The sequence below is a fragment of the Pelecanus crispus genome, chromosome 6 (genome assembly GCF_030463565.1).
Source record: "Pelecanus crispus isolate bPelCri1 chromosome 6, bPelCri1.pri, whole genome shotgun sequence".
Classification (NCBI taxonomy): Eukaryota; Metazoa; Chordata; class Aves; order Pelecaniformes; family Pelecanidae; genus Pelecanus; species Pelecanus crispus.
The window spans coordinates 72217405-72239841 of NC_134648.1; the positions used below are offsets into that span (position 1 = coordinate 72217405).

The 22437-nt window shown below is 51.1% G+C and overlaps 2 protein-coding genes across 2 annotated transcripts; one reads left to right on the top strand and one right to left on the bottom strand.

Moving 5' to 3' along the window:
* The first annotated feature begins 998 nt into the window (after positions 1-998).
* On the top strand, positions 999-17344 carry DNAAF2 (dynein axonemal assembly factor 2). The gene is made up of 3 exons (XM_075712948.1): positions 999-2522; positions 12801-12947; positions 16465-17344. Exons 1-3 carry the CDS (start codon positions 999-1001, stop codon positions 17035-17037), a joined length of 2244 nt encoding a protein of 747 aa, XP_075569063.1. The 3' UTR covers positions 17038-17344.
* Positions 17345-19605: 2261 nt separating this feature from the next.
* On the bottom strand, positions 19606-21082 carry MGAT2 (alpha-1,6-mannosyl-glycoprotein 2-beta-N-acetylglucosaminyltransferase). The gene has a single exon (XM_075712903.1). It carries the CDS (start codon positions 21080-21082, stop codon positions 19733-19735), a length of 1350 nt encoding a protein of 449 aa, XP_075569018.1. The 3' UTR covers positions 19606-19732.
* Positions 21083-22437: the final 1355 nt, after the last annotated feature.

Consider the following 22437-nt stretch of genomic DNA (forward strand, 5'->3'; position numbering starts at 1 on the left):
AGGGGCCCCTCGGCACCAGCTGCTTTGTTTCGCAGACCCCTTCCTGCTGCGCTGGCGTCGACGTGAGCGTGGCGCAGGGGGCGGGAGCAGGGCCAGGACAGCGGGGTACGGGCTCTGGAGCGGCCATCGGGAGGTGGATGGAAGCTGGGTACAGGAGGTGGGAGCTGAACTGCTGAGGGGCTAAACCCAGACTGCAGGAGAACTGTGTCAGGACTTAGAATCACAGAATGGTTTAGGTTGGAAAAGACCTTTAAGACCATCAAGTTCAACCATTAACCTAACACTGCCAAGTCCATCACTAAACCAGTTAAGGGGAGAGGAATAATTAATTTCATGTTTCCTGGCGTGGCGGCTGGATTGTTTTTAATGAAAGTAAAACAAGAATAGAATCACTAAGGTTGGAACGGACCTCTAAGACCATCAGTCCAACCATCAACCCAACACCCCCATGCCCACTAAACCATGTCCCAAAGTGCCACCTCTGCCCGTTTTTTGAACCCCTCCAGGGATGGGGACTCCCCCACCTCTCTGGGCAGCCTGGTCCAGTGCTTGACCACTCTTTCCGTGAAGAAATTTCTCCCAATATCCAATCTAAACCTCCCCTGGTGCAGCTTGAGCCCATTTCCTCTGGTCCTATCACTTCCGAAGGCGCTCCCTGGCCCTCGGCCTGGAGGGGCAGGCAGTGTCAGCTCGGAGGTGCGGGAGAGGAGGGGGAGCGTGAGCTGTCCCTGTGGAAGGCAGGGGCGAGGGCTGAGAGCGGCTGAGGAGACAGGCGGGGAAAGGCTCAGCCAGGCCGGGCTCAGCAGCAGAGGGATCGCGCTCTGGGGAAGACCAGGGCGGGAGGGCCCGCCATCTTGTTTGGCGTCTCCATAGCAACGGGCCGGCGGGGCCGGCGGCGCCATTTTGTTTACTATCACCATAGCAACGAGCACGGCCGAGGCCGGAGGCGCCATCTTGTTTGGCGTCTCCACAGCAACGAGAGCGGCCGGGCCGGAGCCATGGCGGGCGCAGGGCGGCTGGAGGAGCTGGAGCTCAGCGCCGAGGAGGCGGAACGGCTCCAACGGGCCTTCCGCGACGAGCAATTCCGGGCGCTGTTCGCCGAGTACGCGGCGGAGCTGGCCGACCCGGAGCAGCGGCGGCTGTACGAGGAGGAGGTGACGGCCCTGGAGCGGGAACGCGGCGTGGAGGTGCGCTTCGTCCACCCCGCAGCGGGCTACGTGCTGCGCACCAGCCAGGCCGGCTCCCGCCGCTGCTACCTCAACGTCTGCAGCAACCCGCAGGTCGGGGCGCCGCGGGCCAGCGCCGAGCCCGGCGGCCACCGCTGGGCCCTGCCCTACAGCCTGGCGCCGGGCCGGGAGGAGCTGGGCCGCGGCGGCCGCCGCCGCTTCGTTTACGACGTGGTTTTCCACCCGGCCGCGCTCCGCCTGGCCGCCCGCAGCCCCCGCTTCCGCCGCCTGCTCAGCGACACGGCGCTGGAGGCCGTGGAGCGCCATTGCGGCGTCCAGCTCGACCGCGCCAACGCCGCCGTCCTCCGCGGCACCAAGTACAAGGGCGTCCCGCAGGCGCCCGTCATCCGCACCCCGCTGCCCGCCGGCGCCCCGCCGGCGCCCGCCGCCGGCGCCTCCCCGCTGCCGCCCTTCCCCTGCCCGCCGCCCGCCGCCCCGCCGCCGCCCGCCCCCGCCCCCGCCCCGCCGGCCCGGCCCGCCGGCCCCACCACGCCGCGCTGGAGCATCCGGCACCGCTCCTACGTGGACCTGCAGGACTACCGGTGCTGCCGCGACTCGGCGCCCAGCCCGGTGCCGCGGGAGCTGGTGGTGACGGTGGAGCTGCCGCTGCTGCGCTCCGCCGCCCAAGCCGCGCTGGAGATCCGCGGCCGGGAGCTGCGCCTCGACTCGCAGCGTCCCGCCTACCGCCTGCGCCTCCGCCTCCCCTACGACGTGGACGAGAGCGGCGGGCGGGCCGCCTTCAACGCGGCCCAGCGGCGGCTCCTGGTCACGCTGCCCGTGGTGCCGCGGCCCGGCCCGCCGGAACCGCTAGGCCCGGGCGGGGAGCGGCTGGCGGAGGCCGAGCCCGCTGCGGAGGGGCTGGGGGAGGCGGCGGCGGTGCCCAGCGGCCTCGCCGGGGCCGCCCCTCCGTGCCCTGCCGAGAGCGCGGCCCCGCCGGCGGCGGAGCGCGGCGAGATGGCCGTCGCCCGGCTCTCCGGCAGCGCCGAGGCCGCCGTGTGCCCTCCCTTCCAGTGCCGGCAGGATGAGGCCTCCCTCAGCCTGCTCCTGCCTGTGCCCGGCATCCAGCCCCAGAGCCTCAGCGGGGCCGTGGGCACGAACCACTACAGCCTCCGCTTCTCCAGTGACGCTGGCGCCTATGCCCTCTTCCTACAGTTTCCTCCCGCAAACAGGCTGGCGGCCCCCGAGACCCGCGTTAGCGTCTCTGCCCACAACGCTGCCGTCGGGCTCGCCAAGGCCCCCGGCAGCACCGGGCCCTGGGAGAAGTTCTGCTTCGGCCTTGACGCCTCCGCTCTGCAGGTAAACGGCTTCAAGATGGCAGGGCTGGTGCGTCACGCTCCCCAGAGTGCCGCCGCCGCGCCGCTGCGGTGCGTGGCTCCTGCTTGGATTCGTTCCTGAATGGTGTCTCGGGGAGCTGTTGGGTTATCGGTCTGAGTGCTGAAGTCGGCGGTGACGGGAACCGCTTCCCTCGGAGAGCGGTTACCGATGTAAGCGGAACGGCCTGATTAGCGCTAGTCTTGCACGAGCGGTACGAAGGTCACGTCACGGAGCTGACGTCTTTCGTCCTTGGGATTGAAATGACTTCTGCCTCCCGCGCTGACTTTTTTCTAAGGGAAATTCTGATGATGAGTGAAAACAGAGCCTGCCCTATGTCCTTACCGTCAGCCTTTAAGGCCACGTCAGCTGCTCGTGCAGCCTGTTCACATGAAGAAAGCAGAATGCTGACAATGCGCCAGACGTACGCACACGCATGCGGTGTCATGAAACGCAGGCGTGTGAGTGGCGTGTACCCGTGGCTGTGTTTGAGGACAGAACGCCCATTTACAGCCGCAGGAACACCCAGTAGTTCAGTCACAGTCGTACAGCAAACGGCAGCTGGGAACTGCTGGCGATTGCCATTTCGCCGGGCTAGTTCATCTTCTCTCCTTACCAGCCTAGAATATGATTCTAGTTGCCATGTTTTACTCTTTTATGGGTCGTTAGGCAGCGATGCTCCCTGTGGCGGGAGGAGGTTGGCAGGCCTGCTGCGACCTGGCAGCGTCCCTGCAAAGGGATGCTCGGCACTCTTGCTGTCAAGAAGCACTCACGCAAGTTTTGTGGAGAACTACGTCATTCTGTAAGCGCAGAGTTTCCAGCAACTTATCGTGAGCAGGGATTAAGGCTGTGTAATTCTTGTGTAACCTTGCAGCCGTGTGATTTTGAGTTTGTCGTTATTTTAGAACAATAAAATCCTTTGCAGGTTGGATCACGTACCATGAAAACCGGCAGGCTTACAGTATATCCACTGAGATGGTGGCTTGGAGTATCTTAATTGCTCCATCCCTCCAATTAGAAAATACTGCAGGATTCTGAAAAATATTTATCCAATTAGTATATGTGCAGCCGAATCTCCACATTTTATTTCCCATTTCGCAGGCTGCATACCTTTTCTGTAACGGCAACTCCTCTGAAGGAGGAGCCGATCGTTTCGGGCAAGTATCGTAGATGGTGAATTTATTGAGAACTGCCTACGCTGAACTGTTTGCAGTGCGTTTCCTTCACTTTCACTGGATCAGGAGCCTGCAAGTCTCTGCAAGTGGGGCCACGAAGCATTCGGCACTACTCTTCATTGGTGTGATGGAATACTGGGTGCTAACGGCAAATAAGTCATCATGCAAATCACCATGCAAATCCCTGCCCATTTTCTGTATAGGTACAGAAGGCGTGGGGTAGGAACTACAGGCGTTTTATCCGCTTTTTCAGATCGGCTGAATATCCGTCTCTTTCATCGCGCGCCGTGGTGTGTGTCTGTGCGCTTGCTTGTTGGTTTATGGCGTGCAGGCCTGAACGCAGATTTTAAGCGAAAAGTACAGCTTTCTGTGACTCTGTGTGGGGATATAGCTGAAAATTCAGTCTGGGAACAGGAAATTCTGCTGCAGTATCTCTTTAGTACTGTGATTGATGGACATTGCTGCATGCTTTGGTCTCAGTAATGACTGAAAGTGTTTGGTATGTGCTTCGTTATTATGAGTGGGGGAACATCTGTTGTTGAAAGTTGTTAAAAGGGCATGCAGTAATGGGATTTTGGTCCGTATTGTATTTTTGCGAGTTAAAAAAAAAATCTTTGAATGCGCTGAATTTATTATATATTGCAAAATATTTTGGGTGGAGTAGTAGTAGGAGGAAATCTGGCGTTACTCACAGGCGTCCCAGCCATTCGTTCATGTAGCGGGCTAAAAAAGATTGATTTCTTCTGGGGTCCTTTTGGATACCAGGCCTGCAAATGGAAGCAGCTGAAATTGTCTGAAGTCGTTTGTTCTGTTTGCTTTTTCTCAACTGTGCTATTTCCCAAAAGTGCCTGTGCCAGCGCTGATAGCTGCATTCACTCAGAGTGAAGTGAGAAAAATTAATATTTAATTAGAGCTACTATTATATGCTGTCTTCTGTCCATTAACTATTTGCTCGTGGAAGCTTCTCTTCTGCTTATGTTGATTTCTTCAATTTGTCTGCTGTCATCTCTGGTGGTTTTCTGCTTTGAATCTCTTTCTATAAATCAGAGCTACGGTTCTTGCATTGAGATCTGCAAGGAGTTACATCAGTCATGGAAGAGCGTTCTGGGAACGCACACAGTAGCAGCGCCCTGCTTAATCACTTCAGGGAGCTTTCGCTGGCCTAGGCGAGCAGGAATTTTCCTCTGCGCCTCCCAGCTGCGCTGCTGTCTGCTTGCTTGTAATCTCTTCTCCCAGCGTAGCGTTGCCAGAGGACAGCGCGCGGCGGAAGAAGAGGCTGGCGGTTTTTTACAGATATGAAATTCCTACTCCGCTATCTTCTGGGAAGTTGCTTCTTACTGGAGATCGAGGGTTTCTGTGTTGTTTCAGGGAACAGATTCCTCGCTGGGTTAGTTACTTGAGAAATCTGCCCAGCTCGGCGATGGCTCGTGCCACGGTGGCTGCTACAGTGCCCTGTTAGGCTGCCTGCGGAATTGCCTCCCGCTAACTTGCCAGGCAGCCAGGAAAATGCGTTGCGATAACTGTTCACCGTACAAACAGAATGCACCTCGTTGGCAGCCTCGTCCCTGGGCTATGATGTAGTACAGCGCGTATCGCTTCATTTTGATTGCCTGCGCGCCTCTGCCCGGATCAACACGCACGATAACGGTGCCGGTAATTGCACAGCCCTGCCTTGCGTGATGATCCTGTTATCGCGCTGGCCTTCTCTGTTGGAAATTGGTCTGATACCAACGCTGGTAGAAGAATGAGTTGAGCTCGTCCTTAGGACACCATTTCCGACACAGAATTTCAAGGACTGGTTTTCCTTTTGCAGTCAGATACGTTTGAGTCCCTGTGCTGAAAGACGATATATTTAGAGCTCAGTTTCCATAGATGCTGAGCAGTCTGAATTCCCACCCCAGTGAGTGCTTATTTTGAGGAAGTCTTTGCAGCGCAACAGTCCTCCCCAGACTTTTTGTCATTGCAAGTATTCCTTCATTTGGTAGCTCTTGACATTGCTTTGGTTTTACCGTGTTCCCGTAGAACAGATCGTCAGCTCCCTGCTGACTTGGAGTCCTAACTTCTTACCAGTGGTTGCAGCCATTGCTTCTGCTTGTATCTGAGTAGTTTCGCTCCTTGGCTAAACCATAACGTCCACACCCTTGTAATGGTGAGCAGAAATCCTGTAGAAATAAAGATCCTGTAACTTCAGGCTTCATGGGCCAGGGTCACCTATTTCAGGGGTTTAAAAGTTATCTTTTGTCACTGGCCTTGTGCTCAACCACTGCACCAGAGACCACACAGCGCTGACCTTTCTGCAGGGCTTGCTTCAGGCCCTGGTTTTCCAGGGGAATAGAGACCCATGACCCGAGGAAGTTGCCTTCACTGTTTGCTCTTTGCCCTGAAGGGCCAGCTGTGGGCTGTGCTCCTGCCATTACTCTTTATCACAGTTCATCCACTAATGCCTTCTACATGATTGGCTATTAGGAAAAATTTCTTCACGGAAAGAGTGGTCAAGCGTTGGACCAGGTTGCCCAGAGATGTGGTGGAGTCCCCATCCCTGGAGGGGTTCAAAAAACGGGCAGAGGTGGCACTTTGGGCCATGGTTTAGTGGGCATGGGGGTGTTGGGTTGATGGTTGGGCTGATGATTTTAGAGGTCCTTTCCAACCTTAGTGATTCCTGGTTTTACTTTCATTAAAAATAATCCAGCCACCAAGCCAGGAAACACGAAATTGCTCCTCTCCCCTTAATTGGTTTAGTGGTGGACGTGGCAGTGTTAGGTTAATGGTTGGACTGGATGATCTTCAAGGTCTTTTCCAACCTAAACCATTCTATGATTCTGTGTCTCACTCCCATTTGTTTAAATCCTGGGTGCTCAGGCCTAGGAAACTCCTGCACTGGAGAGTTTCCCCCTTCATTTTAAGACAACAGAGCCTGGGGAGTAAATGATGAAGAAGAATGTTTGAGAGTTAAATAACCATTAATAAAATTTGTAAGCCTGCCAGGCAAGGTTTCCGAGAACAACATGTCCCAGAATGTCCTGGTTTACTGCAGAGCTGGAGTTGGGCAATTAATGGAATCATGCCTTCGTAAAGCACCGTCTTTTAATGTTTGGACTCCTGGGGTTAAATGCTCAATTCTTAATAAAAATAAAAACCAGTTTTCTGGTGGGTGTATCCGAACTACTGAGACTTGGAGGCTCAGTTATACTAGCATGTGAAACATGCTTGGTAGATAATTGTGCCTGCAGTTTTTGGATCGTGTGTGCTCATTTTTGTGTGATTAGAAAAAGACTGGTTAAAGTAATAATTCCCTTTCATGCTGATCCACACCCTTCCCGCCCTTCTCAGCGGACCGAAATGACTTTGTTCAGAGGATGTGCCCTCACGCTCCTGGTCAGCGCTTCCCTCCTGGGGTGCCCCTCGCTGGGGAGGGAATTGCTGCAGTCAGCCCATCCCTTTTACAATAAAAGCCCATGTTTTGTTACGGAGAATATTAAGATTTAACTCATGTAAACCCCCACGGGGCTCCAGAGAACAGTAGGGACCAGTGTTTCCTCTGCTTTACCATGCATCAAGATTATGGTTTTTTTTTTTTTAACATCTACAGTATGAAAAATATTATACTAAACATTCCTGATTAGTTCATGGTTTGAACTAAGCACGAGTTATGCTGTTTTTGAGGATGACTTAACATAGGTATCTAAAAGGGAACTGCATAGCTATATGAAAGCTTTGTTTAACTTCTCTCTGAATGTTGATGACTTCATGGAGAATGCTTTAGATGGGTGTGTTACTGAGCATAAAAAAAGACGTGTGATTTTTCTGCTTGGCACAGCCACCAGCGCCTTGTGAAGGAGATCCTTTTGAAGCTCTGGTTGCTTTTTCCTTCAGCAAGCAGCCGGTAAATAATGCTGAAGCCCTGTGACCTCTGCTCGCTGCACGCACAGAGTGTCGCGTGTTGTTTTCTAACCCCTGGACTTCTGCTTTGGCAACAGGTACGCTGTGGGGCAGCTCCTCCAGGACAAACACCCACTATGACATGTTTACACAGAAAAACCCCATGGGAACAATACTAGTTTTAGTTGCCTTTACAACAGAGGGACTGTCAGTCTTTGTAACTAATCCTCTTGTTATCTCATTGAACACCGTACCTGTCTTGTACCTGCCGTCAGGTCTGTTGTGCCCAGAGGGATCCCGTGCTCTCCAGCCACGCTGGATGCGTGCCTGGAGCGGGGCTGCTGAGAGGCCACCTATTCCCTGGAAAAGAAGTTACCCGCGGGCGGCTGCGGGCGGCGGAGCTACATCCTCCCGGCACTGGGAGCATGCGGAAAAGGCTGGGGCTGGATGTGCTGCCTGGGGCCATGCTGGGGCTGTCCTCATCCTCGGTGATCTCAGAATTAGGGCTTGTGTGGATAAATGTTGGCTTGAGAGTCAACCAAGCACGAAACCTAAGAGAGCTGCGTTGGGAAGTATAAGCTACGTTGACATTTTAAGCCTATGCCACCTTTCGGGGAGAAACCTGTACCGGAGAGCCGAACGGATGCCGCGGTACGCTCACAAGTCCGAACGGCTGTGCTGGATTTCGGCTGGCTGGGGCAGTCTGGCTAGCTGCACTGCTGCGTCTAGGTTTTGCCCTTCTTGCCAAGCTATTTTGTGTTATGCACTTTCTTTGAAAGTCAGGGTTATAATTTCCAACTTCCAAGCTATTGTAAAGAGTGAATATAATAGTTAGGGGTCACTTCTTAGAAGATTATGCTAGAAACTAAGACTGTTATGCTTAATCCTACAACAGTTGATTTTTGGCTCCGTTAATTCTGTGCTCAGCGTTTCAGGACTCTTGGCAAGTTTTTTGGGAGGTCAGAGGAGGATAGAAAAGGAGAACAGAACAAACTTATTGTTTGATTCCTTCCCCTCCCTCCCCCCTGAAGTAATCTCTTTCTCAAACTACATTAAGAAACATAATTAGTATGCTTCTGCTATAAACCAAACTAATTTCTGAATAGCCTTTAATTGGTAGACGCATTATGGGAATAACGTACTTATACAAGACAGTTATGTCAGGAAACGGTATTAACCTCCTGGTTAAGCTCATGAAAGCTTCTTTTGAGCAGTTTAATCTTTGCAGTCATGAATACCTTATAAAAGTTTTCACCCCCAGTACAGGTACTTTCCCTGACTAAACCTTTGAGCTTCAAATTCTCATGCGGAGCTGGTTTGCAGTGGGACCCTACCAGCCGAGAGGCCAGGACATCCCTGGATCCAAGTCCCTTTTCATATTGGCATCAGCTTCTCATTACAGAAGACATGCAAATAATTTAAGCCTGAAATCTGCCTCGCTTTTAAAACTGTTGCAGCCTTGTGTGGGAGGTAACTCTGGATGGTAGCTGGCTGCAAGTTTGGCTAAAGCAACGAAGAACAAACTATTTGAGTGCTCAGGGCAGCCGTGGGGGCACCGGCTTTGCGCGGCGTCTGCTGGTGTTGCTGCTGCTATGTGCTGTCAGTGCTGTGCGGTACGAGGATGGTTTCGAATGATGAAGTGCTCTAGAAACCAAAGTCATTCCTGCTAACATTTATGTTAATTTGGTCTCAGTTTAGTCACAGGGAAAAAAGAATGTGTACCAAACAGCAGATGACTGTGCGCAGGGGAAAAACAAATTTAATTCTAAGTTGCTAAGAGAGTATCATAAATATCAGAAAATAAACTGTTTAAACTGAAGAATTATTTTACACGGTCATTGAAATTGTCTGCAGATGGTTGTCCTTTGCTGCTCTTCCAAGCCAGAGCAAACAGGCTTTAAAATGAATTCCTGAATCATTTTTTGCCAAGGTCTGTGCTTTGATAACATCTGCAGTAATGTAAATGCCTCGGCATATACTCCCCGTGAATGCAAAGTCTGAATTACAGTCGCTGGCTGTCTGAACAGGCTAATGATAATCATTATATTGATAACAAACAGCATTGCCTGCGCGTACAGCGCAAGGTACCGTGATTTATGGCAGGCCACTGGGTAGTGCTGTGATGAAGTTTTAAATACTTACTTGAAATGTTAAGCATCGTGCTCTGGGAATACGGTGTCGAGCTGGTATGAAACCTGGTCAAATTGGTTTATAGTAATTAGTCAAAATGATAGGAACATCGTCACAAGCAGTTACTTTTTATCCTCCTGCAAAGTACTGATCAGTTGACCTTCCATTCATTTTTTTTCTTTTTCTAACAGTATTTTCTGTGAAGAAAATCAGTTACTTTGCTTTTAAGCAGGGAAAAAGCCTTCAGAAAGATTTGACTGGGTTCGTTGCCGAAGTGCGAGGTCGCCTTTGCGTTGAGGATGAACGGCTGTCGCGCTCTCCGCGTCGCCAGCTTGCCGGCGCGGCGCTGGCACTCGCCCCCCTGGCCCGGGGAGGCACTTCCGATACGCAGCTCAACCTCACGTTCTCTCCTAAGAGTCCTCCCGGTTTTCTTCGTTGTACCTCGGCTTTGGCGCGTGTAAACCGTCCCCTGCTATTTCAGCAATACCTCCACGAAGCCGTTGCGGCGTTTTGTGGGCCGCCGGGTGCTGAGCCTCTCCGCGGAGCGTTCCCTTTGCCGCTGCTGCTGTTTCACCACGGCGCTGGCTGCGGAGGCAAGGGCTCTGCAGCGTCTGCAAGTGACCTTGTGGTTAAAGTTGCTTCAGACAAAGCGATCTAAGGATGCAATTTGCTATATTTAGACCTAGCAAAAAACTTCATTACCTTTTGGCTTTCCAAGCGTCTCCTCTCCCGATTCCTGTACCTGTGATTTCTTTTTATTCTTAAGCTGCTTATGGACGCGAGCAAGGTCAGCTACCAACTTTGTTAAGAGCACAAATGCACAGGAAGAGAGTCCTTTCACAAAAGGCTTGTGCTCTAACTAGACAAAAGAAATGCAGGTTCAGAGGAAAAATAAATTGTTTTCCTCCGGAAAAATGGAGGCAAAGAGAGTTCCTTATAGTCACAGTAGTCCAGGAGAGAGAATCAAAGGAAGATTGCTGAGCCCCCAAACCCACGGTGGTTCCTTTCCCAAGAGGGGTGTTGAGAAGTGGAGATCTTGTAGAAGTTATTTTGGAGGAAAACCAGTAACAAACACTGGCCTCTTTTTTTTTTTTTTTCCCCCCTCTCCCTCTTTTTTCTTTCTTTAATCCTCACTCAAATTGCGAAGTCTCCAGCTTTTAGGAAAATGTTCTTGCTCTTAAAATGAAACGGTGGAGTGCGAAGGAGTGGAGGTGTCAGCTAAAGGTGAATTACTGGCAGGTGACTGCAGTTTCTCAGCGGGGCGAGGAGAGGCATCGTGCTGGAGCAGAGGGTGTTTTGCTGCACTTCCCTTCGAAGCGAAGGCAGGGTACCAGGATGGGCTGAACCGTCATCGCGCTCGGCAGCGTGCCGAAAACCCCGCGGAAGGGAAGCTGAGCTGTTCTGTCTGCGATGCGTGGGCAAAGCGATACTTGCAGAGGTGGAAATGTATCTCCTCTGCTGCCCAAGGCCTTGCCAGTGATCTAGTTCATGCGCTTGTGGGAGTTTCGGTGCTGCACAGATTTTGCGTCCGTACTCCCTGCCTTGTTTCTTTTCTCTGATACCTTCTCTTGAACCCCGCAGAATATTTCTACAAGCTTAAAGCACTGGCAGGGTTCCTCTCTGGCAGGCAAGAAAGGATGCAAGATGAGGGAATAAGTACTTTAGGCTTTGTATACAAAAATGCAAGAAGTAGGTATGTTACTGGAGGGTTTTCCGTCAGGACAACCCTGCTGTAGTTTAATCTTTCCACAAACTGTCTCAGCATCCTATGTTGGATGTTTGCCTGGATTGTAATCTTTCAGGATAGAAAATGGATTCAGTCCTCTGGTTTTGAAAACCAGCAATAGGTATGTTACGACTGTCCGTATTGCGATTTCTAATTTAATTAATGAAAAAATACCTCGCTGTTTTATTTTTCCTGTACGGATTTTTTTTTTTTTTTTTTAAGATGACAGTTAAATTTTGTACCGTAGACACAGGGCGGCATCTGGCTGTGCATAAGGCTACATCCACAGGGGGCCAAAATGTGCAGAATTGCCTTTTTGCTTCTCAGTCCACGAGATGCCGGTGATCGTTGAATTTAACTTTCATTGGGATGACAAGAGAGTAGAACCGGTCTGAGAAATTTAAAAGTATGACTTAAAATAGAAGGTTTGCAACTTTTCCCTGCTATTTCCAATTAAACAGTTCCTTGTTAAACAGGAAAGGTAATTCACAGAGAACGTAAGAATAGTCCTCTAGGGTAGACCATTTTTTATTGTGCCAACGTCTCTCCTTACCCACAGCCTACAGCAGATGATTTAGGAAGAATATGAGGACAGGGAAGGCTCTGCAGTTCTTATGAAACAGCCCCTCCAGGATATATTTTAGGACCTTTAATTACCTGTAACTGATTTAAATCTTTAAACCTGTAGCAACATGTTTCACGTTGTTTGTGAACTGCGTATTAACGGCCTCAAAACATGTCCCGGACCGTCGTCTTTAACTGCGGAGAGCTTTCCGTTTCTTCCAGCTGGTGGAAGAAGTTTACGCTTGCCTAAATGGAGATCTGAGAAGCCTCCGCGGATGGATGCGAAACGGATGTAGCCATGCATGTTTCATAGCCTTTGCTTTTGAAGGTCTGATCTTGAAGCCTGAGGGTTCAGAGATCCTGCAATGACAGTCCAAGGAGGTGCTTGCGTTTTCCTAAAGTAAGACACTGAAACAAATCCATAAAAGCGTCACCCCTTCCTGATGTTAAGATAGGTGAGGACAGTGGAACAATGTTGGTGCAAATCATTGCTCGGAGGGAGTTTAAATCTATATATTAGTGATGTACGAAAGAGAGAAAATGTTTCCTTTATCTTTGTTATGATGCAGATCCGTACTTTAAATCGAAATGAGCTAAGCACTGGTCTTCAATTAATTTCACCTTGTTACTTCTGAATGTCTGACTTAGAAATTCTCTATCGAGATGTGAGTGTGCTGTGAAACTTGTGTTGCGAATCAGTGTCCTGGCTTTGTTGGGAGTCAGTTTCTTGCTCCAGTACCGCTGAAGTATAGTACGAAAAGAATATAACCTGCTCTTTCTTTTCTTTAGGAAAGATTGTTTGTCAGTGAAGAAAACGTTGATGGATTTCTAGGCGATGTTTTATGCCCTTCCTTTTGCTCCCAATCAGCACTGGAAAGTCAGCCGTTAATTGAAGTGCTTGATGTTACTGAGGACAGAATTCAAATCAGCTTGAAGGTAAGGATGTCTCTGGCAGTGGTATGTATTGCTGACCAATTTATGTACTTCAGCAAGATCGTCTCAAATCTGACCAAAACCCCTTTGTTCCCATTTTGCCTTGATATAGCAGGGAAAACCATAGAGTAGGATGTATTTGCGAGTATAAATGTCAGACTTTAGAAGCATAGGTTCATGTTTGTGCCGTTTAACGTAACCAAGGGATTGAAACCTCCTGTATTTCATTGGAAAGGTGGGGAACTGCGATACAATCGTTAAAGACAATGCTTTCTCCTTGCAGGGATACAGCATGGCACACACACAATAAATCTCTCACTGGTATTAAACGAAAAGAATTGCTAACGACCTACCTAGTATCCCTCATTCAGAGGAACCCCAAGTGCTTGCAGGTCAGAGCTGATGACAGCATGATGCAAACAAATCATGGCAGATGTCATCAGAACAAAACCAGAGTAAAGAAGTTAATAATCCGTGTCCTTCAAATACTCAAAAGTTTGGGTTCATGTACTGGAGCCCACGGTTAAAGCATGCTGTCTTTTGCACAGACACCTTTCCAGGTGTTTGGTCCAGAAGTGAACTTACCTGGAGGGATTTGTGGTCAGGAGGGAGGGGAGAGGCGAAGAACCTGGCTGGTGGGAGCAGGAATCGGAAAGGGCTCCTTAAGACGGACAGAGGGTGCTCAGTCGTGGCCACTGTGTCGCTCCCTCTGCCTTGTCACACAGATAGAGAAAACCTTGAGGATTTTGTCTGTGAAGAATTAGGTCTCATTATCTTTATTCAGTCCACATGTTCGAATATTTGGTGGTTTCCTGTTTTGCAGATAATTAAACATGGGACTATTCATCTTAAGTGCCAGCCTCAAAATCACTGCTTGTAATATTTAAGGTCTCATTCAGGGTACCCTTCTTCCTCAGTCACCCTGTCTATACAAAGCATGCAAGGTAGTCTGTTTCTGAGGTCTGCCACAGGATTAAAATCATAAAATTGTTTAGGTTGGAAAAGACCTTTAAGATCATCAAGTCCAACCGTTAACCTAGCACTGCCAAGTCCACCACTAAACCATGTCCCAAAGTGCCACATCTACACATCTTTTAAATACCTCCAGGGATGGGGACTCAACCAGTTCCCCAGGCAGCCTGTTCCAGTGCTTGACCACCCTTTCTGTGAAGAAATTTCTCCTAATATCCAATCTAAACCTCCCCTGATGCAGCTTGAGCCCATTTCCTCTCGTCCTCTCGCTTGTCACTTGGGAGAAGAGCCCGACCCCCCCTCCCTGCCCCCTCCTGTCAGGCAGCTGCAGAGAGCGATGAGGTCTCCCCTCAGCCTCCTCTTCTCCAGGCTGAACACCCCCAGCTCCCTCAGCCGCTCCCCACCAGCCCTGTGCTCCAGACCCTGCCCCAGCTCCGCTGCCCTTCTCTGGACACGCCCCAGCACCCCAATGTCCTTCTTGTGCTGAGGGGCCCAAAACTGGACACAGCATTCCAGGTGCGGCCTCACCAGTGCTGAGTACAGGGGGACGATCCCTGCCCTGCTCCTGCTGGCCACACTATTCCTGACACAAGCCAGGATGCTGTTGGCCTTCTTGGCCACCTGGGCACACTGCTGGCTCATGTCCAGCCGGCTGTCGACCAACACCCCCAGGTCCTTTTCGGCCAGGCAGCTTCCCAGCCACTCTTCCCCAGCTGCAGCGTTGCACGGGGTTGTTGTGACCCAAGTGCAGGACCCGGCACTCGGCCTTGCCGACCCTCACACCGCTGGCCCCGGCCCATCGGCCCAGCCTGTCCCGATCCCCCTGCAGAGCCTTCCTACCCTCCAGCACATCGACACTCCCACCCAGCTTGGTGTCATCTGCAAACTTACGGGGGGTGCACTCGATCCCCTCGTCCAGATCACTGATAAAGATATCAAACAGAACCGGCCCCAACACTGAGCCCTGGGGAACACCCCTGGTGACCGGTCACCAACTGGATTTAACTCCATTCACTGCAACTCTTTGGGCCCGGCCACCCAGCCGGTTTTTTACCCAGCAAAGAGCACGCCCGTCCAAGCCACGAGCAGCCAGTTTCTCCAGGAGAATGCTGTGGGAAACGGTGTCAAAGGCCTTACTAAAGTCTACGTAGACAACATCCACAACCTTTCCCTCATCCACTAAGCAGGTCACCTGGCCATAGAAGGAGATCAGGTTGGTCAAGTAGGACCTCAGTTAGCCAAGTAGGACCTCAGTTAGCCAAGTAGGACCTCAGTTAGCCAAGTAGGACCTCAGTTAGCCAAGCAGGACCTGAATGACCTCCCTTTGCAAAACACGAGATGGACAGGTGAAGAAAACAAAAGGTTGGTTTTGTAAAGAGGAAAATGTGAGGTAAGACTCCCCAAATCAACTGGGATTTCTTGGTAGACACTGCATCAGAAATTAATTTAAAACTTTTCTTAAAGGAAACACGGAAGGATAATATGCAGGGACAATCAGGTTACTTCTGTGGCCATAAACTGGAGACTGCAGATATAGTTAATGTGTAGATGGCTTCCTGGAAAGCGAGTTCAGATGTGGCCTCTGGAACTATGCTGGAGGACTGAGGGGTTTACCCTAAAGATAGTGGCTCCGGCATTACTTGACAGGCTTAACTTTTGTAGCTAGCGTGGACTGTACAGAAAAAATTAAAATTCAGGTTGTTGGAGAGCAAATGTGGACGTTTTGGTACCTGAGAAAGGGAAGCTAAGATATCTTAAATCACTCGCACATTCGCGTGGGAGAATCATCCAGTGCTGAGAAGGACTTCCTAGTGCTTCTTTCATTTCTTGCTGGAGTGAGCAGTGGATTTGGGGTCAGAGAGGGCTGGGTGCGTGACAGAGGGACTCAGTCTTTGAATCTATGAATCCAGCTGCTCCTGGACAGATACTTGCCTGATCCTGACTGGCCACTGATAGGGACATAGGAGTTACCGGCCGTTTTTTGATAAAGCAGTCAATAGCTAATGGTGAAATTGGGTAACCGCTATTTACACAGCACCGAGTCTCACAGTTCATACTCTCCCGAGGCAAACCACAGCAATTCCTGGATTAACTCACTTAGGCTGATTGAGAAAGACAGCTCACTTACCAGTTACACCTTTCACATATGACAGGATGGTAATTTCCCTAATTGCAAGGTCAAAACACACTTCATTGCAATGAGACTTTAGATCCTTTGGCCGATTTTGTGGCCCCTGAGTTGGAGAAAACAACAGCCAGGGTGTGCTGAGTCGCCCGTCTTCCCTGCTGTTAATTGCGACAGCGGCTGCGGCCACTTGGCAGGGGCCCAGCAGCATTTCCTATTGCAGAGGAAACCCTGGGGAGGCAAACAACCTCCCTGCCACTCCTTCCCACGCGCGGTACGAGATCAGGAAAACCTCAGCACCATACTGGCTCGGCTTTCTGGAAGTAGACGTTGGAGAAACAGGTGTCTCGGCCTGTCTTTCCAGCAGTTTTGTGTGCCCAGTCCGTTTCAACTATAAAACAATTCGTTTATTTTTCTTGACAGCCGCAGGAAGCGGTCCATTCTGAACGCGATGGAAGAGAACAAACGCTTAGCAGCTCAGGCGGAGATCTCGCTGAAAAGACAAACGGCGACTGCCCCCAAAGAAAGGCAGAAACAAACTGTACCGCAGCCGACACGGTTGAAGAAGAACGCGCTACAGAAACCAACAAAACCTCCACATCTTTTGCAACAGCTGAAACAATAGGAAAAGTGGGTTGTAGTTCACACCATTGTCTGCAGCGTGAACCTTCTGACACCACTTCAGCGATTCCTGGCGAATCTAGGAGAAAGGAACCACATTTGGAAAGCGCTGTCGCGGTAGGCGAAATGCCCGTGGCTGCAGGCTCTGAAAAACAAGCAGAGCTTCTGCTGGAGGGGCAGGCGAAAGCGGAAGGGGTCGAAGTGGCTGCGCCCGCGGGGTCGGCGCAGGGGAACCAGCGCAGCTCGGGCAGCAGACCGGCCTCCCCAGTTCTCCAAGAAGTGAACGCGCAGGACGGGAACGTGCAAATCCATAGGGATCACGTAACGCGCTGCCCGGTTGCGTTTCAGAATTCTTTGCTGTATGAATTGGACTAGTTTAATTATTTTAGGATTTCCTTCTGTTGTTCGATGCTTACTGTGACTTCCACATGCTGGTTTATGACTTCAGGGCTAAGAGTAGAACACAGGTTCCTACTGAAACTGTTTTTGTTTATGCGTCAACTTAGAATACTTATGTTGTTGTTAATAATTTAAGTGAACAGGTCTGAGTTTTCTGATCACATGTATGGGCTCAAATAGTTTTACTCACAAGAAAGATGCGGGTGAAGGTGAATCTGAGCTCGTGGAAGAAAATGCATCTTTATTGTTTACATAACTTTCTTAGTCTCTTGCTACGTTACAGGGAGTATTTGTGTATCTCCATTTTCTAATGGCTCCCTCGGGAATTGCTGTGTTTAGTCCACCTAGAAATGAGCAGTATTCATCATTTTTGAAACCTTTCATTTTGTGATAACTGCAGGATTAGACTTGCACTGATTTTTAGCAATCAAATGAAATCTCTAATTACACGGAGAAGTTCTAATTAGTCTCCTAGAAATAATCAACATTTGTACCATGTATTCCATCCTAGTACATTACTTCAGAACACAGCATCCAAACATACCCAGTCTGTCAGCCGAACAAATTCAATTGCACAATAAAAACATTCTCTCTTGTTGCACGTCTGCTACTAAGCACTTACAATTTGTAAAATGGACACATTTTATCCAGATTAGATGTACTTTTCAAAAACAGTTCCCCATGAGCTTCAGCGTGCCGCTTGCTGGTTCATCTCTCTAAAGTGCGATAACCAAAAGAACGTATCTAATAATAACAACAAATTTTCAGTTCCCGTTCTCACTGCTTCTGAAATAACTTCTGTTTTCTTCTGAGTTGTACAAGACACAAGTGTGCTTTAGAAGAAAGCAAAATTTGACTTCTTTCACAGCTGCTCTGGAATTACTCTTAGGTTTCTACGTTAAATGCGAGCGCTTGCAGTGGGGCTACGGGGTGTAAGCTTTACTTTTGTAAGCTCAGCGGAAGCCACAGCTGCCAAAAGCCTCTGCCCTACCCTCTGCGCCAGCACGGCACCGACCCAGCTGAAGGGGGGTAAGCGGTTTGCTGGGTTAAGCTTAACCTCGATCAGCTCCGTCACGGTCGCGCGGCTCCTTGTGGGAGGCAGCGAAGGGCTGCGGCACAGGCACAGCCTTTTCAGCATCAGCTCTGACTTTGTGAAACTATGAAAATGGAGTAAGTACCAAAGCTGCTACAAAATCGTGGCAGTTAAATTACCCCTGGGAAAAAAAAAAAAGAGCATCTTAGCGCGGTCAAAATAAACACCTGCATACTACTGGCTGTTTTGACAAAAACTGGCTCTCGAGTGAACATTTAACCGATATATTCACAACCCATAAAGCCGGTGACAAATGGTGGTAAAAGGAAAGCCTTGCTACGCGCCCTTCCATTCTTAAGTAACTGTTGTAGCCAGAGTCCTAAAAGCACCAACCTCATTTTCTCTAATTAAAAAAAAATGAAGCTTCTTTTTTTTTTCCTCTCCCAAATCTCTCAGCATAAAATCTACCTCTAAATATTGCACGCCTGTCACCTTAGCATAGCGTTTTCTTACTCTAACATGCTCTTTCTCTAGCATACATACTCTCTCCTACAAAGAGCTGCTTATGTGCTACTGCTACCAGTTGTGCTTCAACGTGGAGTGCCATTAAAGCAGCCGCACCGCTAGACGCAAAACGGGCAAGGAAGCATTCGATGTTAACGAACGGCTCCGCGCTCTCCCGTTCGCGGCTTTCAGCTCCAGTTCAGCCTGTTTCCATTACACAGCACTACTTTCTGCTGGTCGCTTTGCAGAGCCGACCGATTTGAAAGTGAACTTTTTTGTGATCCAAACAAAAGGGGGGTCGTGCCACGCATTTGTTACTCTCTTCTGCCTCAATTAGCGAGTATCGTTAAAAATTTAATGAAGTTAAATGCACACCACTAGAAGGGGAGATGGCACGCGTCCCGCGCTCTGGATTAAAGAAAAGACACCCCTGCCCCAGTCCTGACTTTCTTTCTAGCAACAGGAGATGACGTATCTTTTTGTCAGAATCAAGAACTTCTCTGGTATTACAAAACAACTGTATTTTATTTCGGCAGAACTAAAAAAATTGTATATTTATCTACATTGTAGCAAAAACCAACGATTTTTTTTTTTCCTTCATATATTCATCAACACATTGCAACCAAACCGGGACACAGATATCGGGCACGAGGTGATGCCGGTGGGAGGTGCCGGCACCGCTGGCAGAGGCGGCGTGCGAAGCCCGGCTCCCACCGGGGCTGGAGCTCGGGAGGGCTCGGTCCCCTCGCTCGCTCCTGGCCACCCCCAGCACGGCGCCGCGGGCACCACCGCTCCGCCCCTGATGGGGGAAAAACCCCCCACGCCGCAGCACCATCCGCACCAGGAAAGATGCGCTGAAATCCGAGTGTTCTCCTCCTCCTCCCGGTAAACGCAGCAGCGGTCACTTTTTGCGTCAGGGCTGCGACGCTGCTCTGAGCGGCCCGGCAGCAGCAAGTAACCCGCTTGCAAAACGTGGTCGCCGAACACGAAAGATGACTATTTTGGGACACCTTTTACAAGAATGTTTATTCATATTAAAGCAGAAACCAACTCATAAATGCTTTTTATACACGTGTGTGCCTGTAAAAGACAGTACGGAACAACTCAAAAAGAAAAAGGCTGCGAGAATGATCCTCACTGAAGTCTGCGGTAACTTTTACAGAGTTCGTGGTCCCTAATATCTCCCCACCCTCCGTTTTTCACATGAGGGGAAAGGGGTGCCATGGAGTACCTTTTACTGACACTCATTGTTTCGGGAAACAGGTACTGTTGGTTGCTGTTCAAGAGAGAGTCGATTTTGGCACTCTGGGTGGACGGTCTGCAGGATTTCTTGTGGTGCATGCCACAGTCCCCCGTGTGAAAAATCCTGGGGATTTCGGGAACCAGCACTTTCCAGAACTTTGGAAGACAAGAGACAGTCAAGTGCTGCAGAGTCCAGTCCCAGTTGTAATCGTCGTAGGTGCAGAAGGCGTCCGTGCACTCGATGAGCTGCTGGTAGGTGTCTCTGCCGAAGGCCATGCCCATGTTGTGCTCGGTGGACTTCCACGTCTTCATCTCCACCTTGTCGGCGCGGCCGGCGAAGCCGCCGCGGACGGGGCTGTAGGTGCCCAGGGAGACGATTTGGCACTCGGGGCACTCCCGCTCGCGCAGGGCCCAGAGCTTTTTGAGGACGTGGTAGAAGTCGGGCGCCAGGTAGTGGTCCTCCTCCAGGAAGAGGACGGGCCCGGCGTGCTCCCGCAGCGCCCGCACCCGCTCCCAGACGAAATGGAGCTTCCACCACCAGTGGTGCTTGGTCTGGGAGAAGCGAGCTTCGCGGTAGTGCCCGAAGGAGTCGGGGTACTCGGCGTTGATGCAGCCCAGGCGCAGGGCCGCCGCCTTGCCCACGTCGCGGGGGCAGTCGCGGGGGTCGTGGCCGGGGAACTCGCGGGGGTAGAGCTGGATGCTGAAGGGGAAGAAGACCTGCAGGACGGGGCAGAAGTCCACGCGTGCCGCCAGCCGGTTGAGCTCCTCGGCCCACAGGTCGTGGCTCAGCACCAGCAGCACGTTCTCCACTCCCGCCGCCCGCCGCAGCGACTCCAGCAGCAGCCGCAGGTGCTCGGCTCGATCGTGCACCTGCACCACCAGCACCACGTCGGCGGCGGCGGCGGCCCGCGCCGGGAAGCGCCCGGCGTTCCGCACCGGCTGGTCGAAGTTCAGCCGGTAAACGAGCGAGCGGTAACTCAGCGTCCCGTTCTCGCTCAGCGGCGGCGCCGCTGGAGACGCGGCCGAGGCGTTAGCGGCGGGGCGGCGCGGCGGCTCGCTGCCCCGCGGCGGCTCCCCGGTGGTACCGGTACCGCCCCGCTGCTGCTGCTGCTGCTGCTGCTGCTGCTGCTGCTGCTGCCGCCTCCGCCCGCCGCCGCCGCCGCTTCCCCACAGCGCCAGGGCGCAGAGGGCCAGCGCCAGCGCCAGCAGCAACACCTTCCGCTTGTAGATCCGCAGCCGCATCCTTCCCGGCGGCGGCGGCCGCCGCTTCCCCGCCGCCCTCCCGCCGCCGCCGCCGCCGCCGCCGCTCCCGCAGGCAGCGCGCGCGCGCTGCCACCGCCCCGCGCCGACACGTCACGCCACGCCATAGGGCGCCGGTGACGCCGCCGCCGCCCTTCTATTGGTCGTCAGCGCCGTCACTCACCGCCGCTTCCGCCGGCGGGGGCGGTGCAACCCCTGCCCGCCCCGGCCCCCGGGGGGCGCTGCGCGACGCCGGGCGGCGATTGGCCGGCGGTGATTGGGGGGCGGCGGCGATTGGGGGGCGGTGATTGGCGGGTGGTGATTGGCCGGCGATTGGGGGGCGGCGATTGGCCGGCGATTGGGGGGCGGCGATTGGCCGGCGGCGATTGGCCGGCGGCGATTGGGCAAAGCGGGGGTCCGGGGGTCTCGGTCCGGAAGCGCGCGGGGGCGGGGGGGGGAGGCAGGCGAGATGGGGCAGAGTCCGGTAACCCCGCTCGGGGACGGCAAGAACCAGCGGCGAGAACCCTCCCCGACGGGCCCGAAGCGTGCACGAGAGGAGAGAACAATTCCCCATGTGCAGGAATGACGCGGGAGAAAATCATGCTAGAATGGCAGGGGTCAGGCAAGAAAATCCCAGGAGCGCAAGAGTGATGAAATCATTTTAGAATGGCAAGAATAAGAAACTCATTCTAGAACGGCAGGAATAAGATAAATTAATTTTAGGATTGCAAAAATAAGATAAATTAGTTCTAGGATTGCAAGAATAAATTTATTCTAGGCTTGCAAGAATAATACGTAAGAAAATAACTCTCCAAGCGCAAGAATACAAGAAAATGATTCTAGAATTGCAAGAAAAATAAGTTGAAAAAATCATTCTAGAATTGCAGGGATAAGGTAAGAAAAGAATTCCAGAACTGCAAGAATAAGATCAAATCATTCTAGATTTGAAAGAATAAGGTAAATTCTAGCTTTGCAAGAATAAATTTCTTCTAGGTTTGCAAGAATAATGCATAAGAAAATAATTCTCCAAGCACAAGAATACAAGAAAATTATTCTAGAATTGCAAGAACACAACATTTAAAAATCACTCTAGAATTGCAGGAGTAGAAGAAAAGAATTCTAGAATTGCAGGAATAAGTTAAGAAAAGAATTCTAGAATTGCAAGAATACTACATAGTAATTCTGCAATTACAAGAATATGTAATAATTGTAGAATCACAAGAATGAGACGACAGTCATTCTAGAATGAGAAGAATATATTAAGGCAATCATTCTAACACTACAATAACGTATAATAAAATGATTCTACAATTACAAATACTTGCAAGAGTTCCTCTTTTAATTCTATACCTTGTCCC

Coding starts and splice junctions, on each gene's coding strand:
- DNAAF2 (XM_075712948.1), top strand. CDS start 999: ATGGCGGGCGCAGGGCGGCTGGAGGAGCTGGAGCTCAGCGCCGAGGAG. Junction 2,523..12,800: donor TTGACGCCTCCGCTCTGCAG/GTAAACGGCTTC, acceptor TCTTTTCTTTAG/GAAAGATTGTTTGTCAGTGA. Junction 12,948..16,464: donor GAATTCAAATCAGCTTGAAG/GTAAGGATGTCT, acceptor TTTTCTTGACAG/CCGCAGGAAGCGGTCCATTC.
- MGAT2 (XM_075712903.1), bottom strand. CDS start 21,082: ATGCGGCTGCGGATCTACAAGCGGAAGGTGTTGCTGCTGGCGCTGGCG.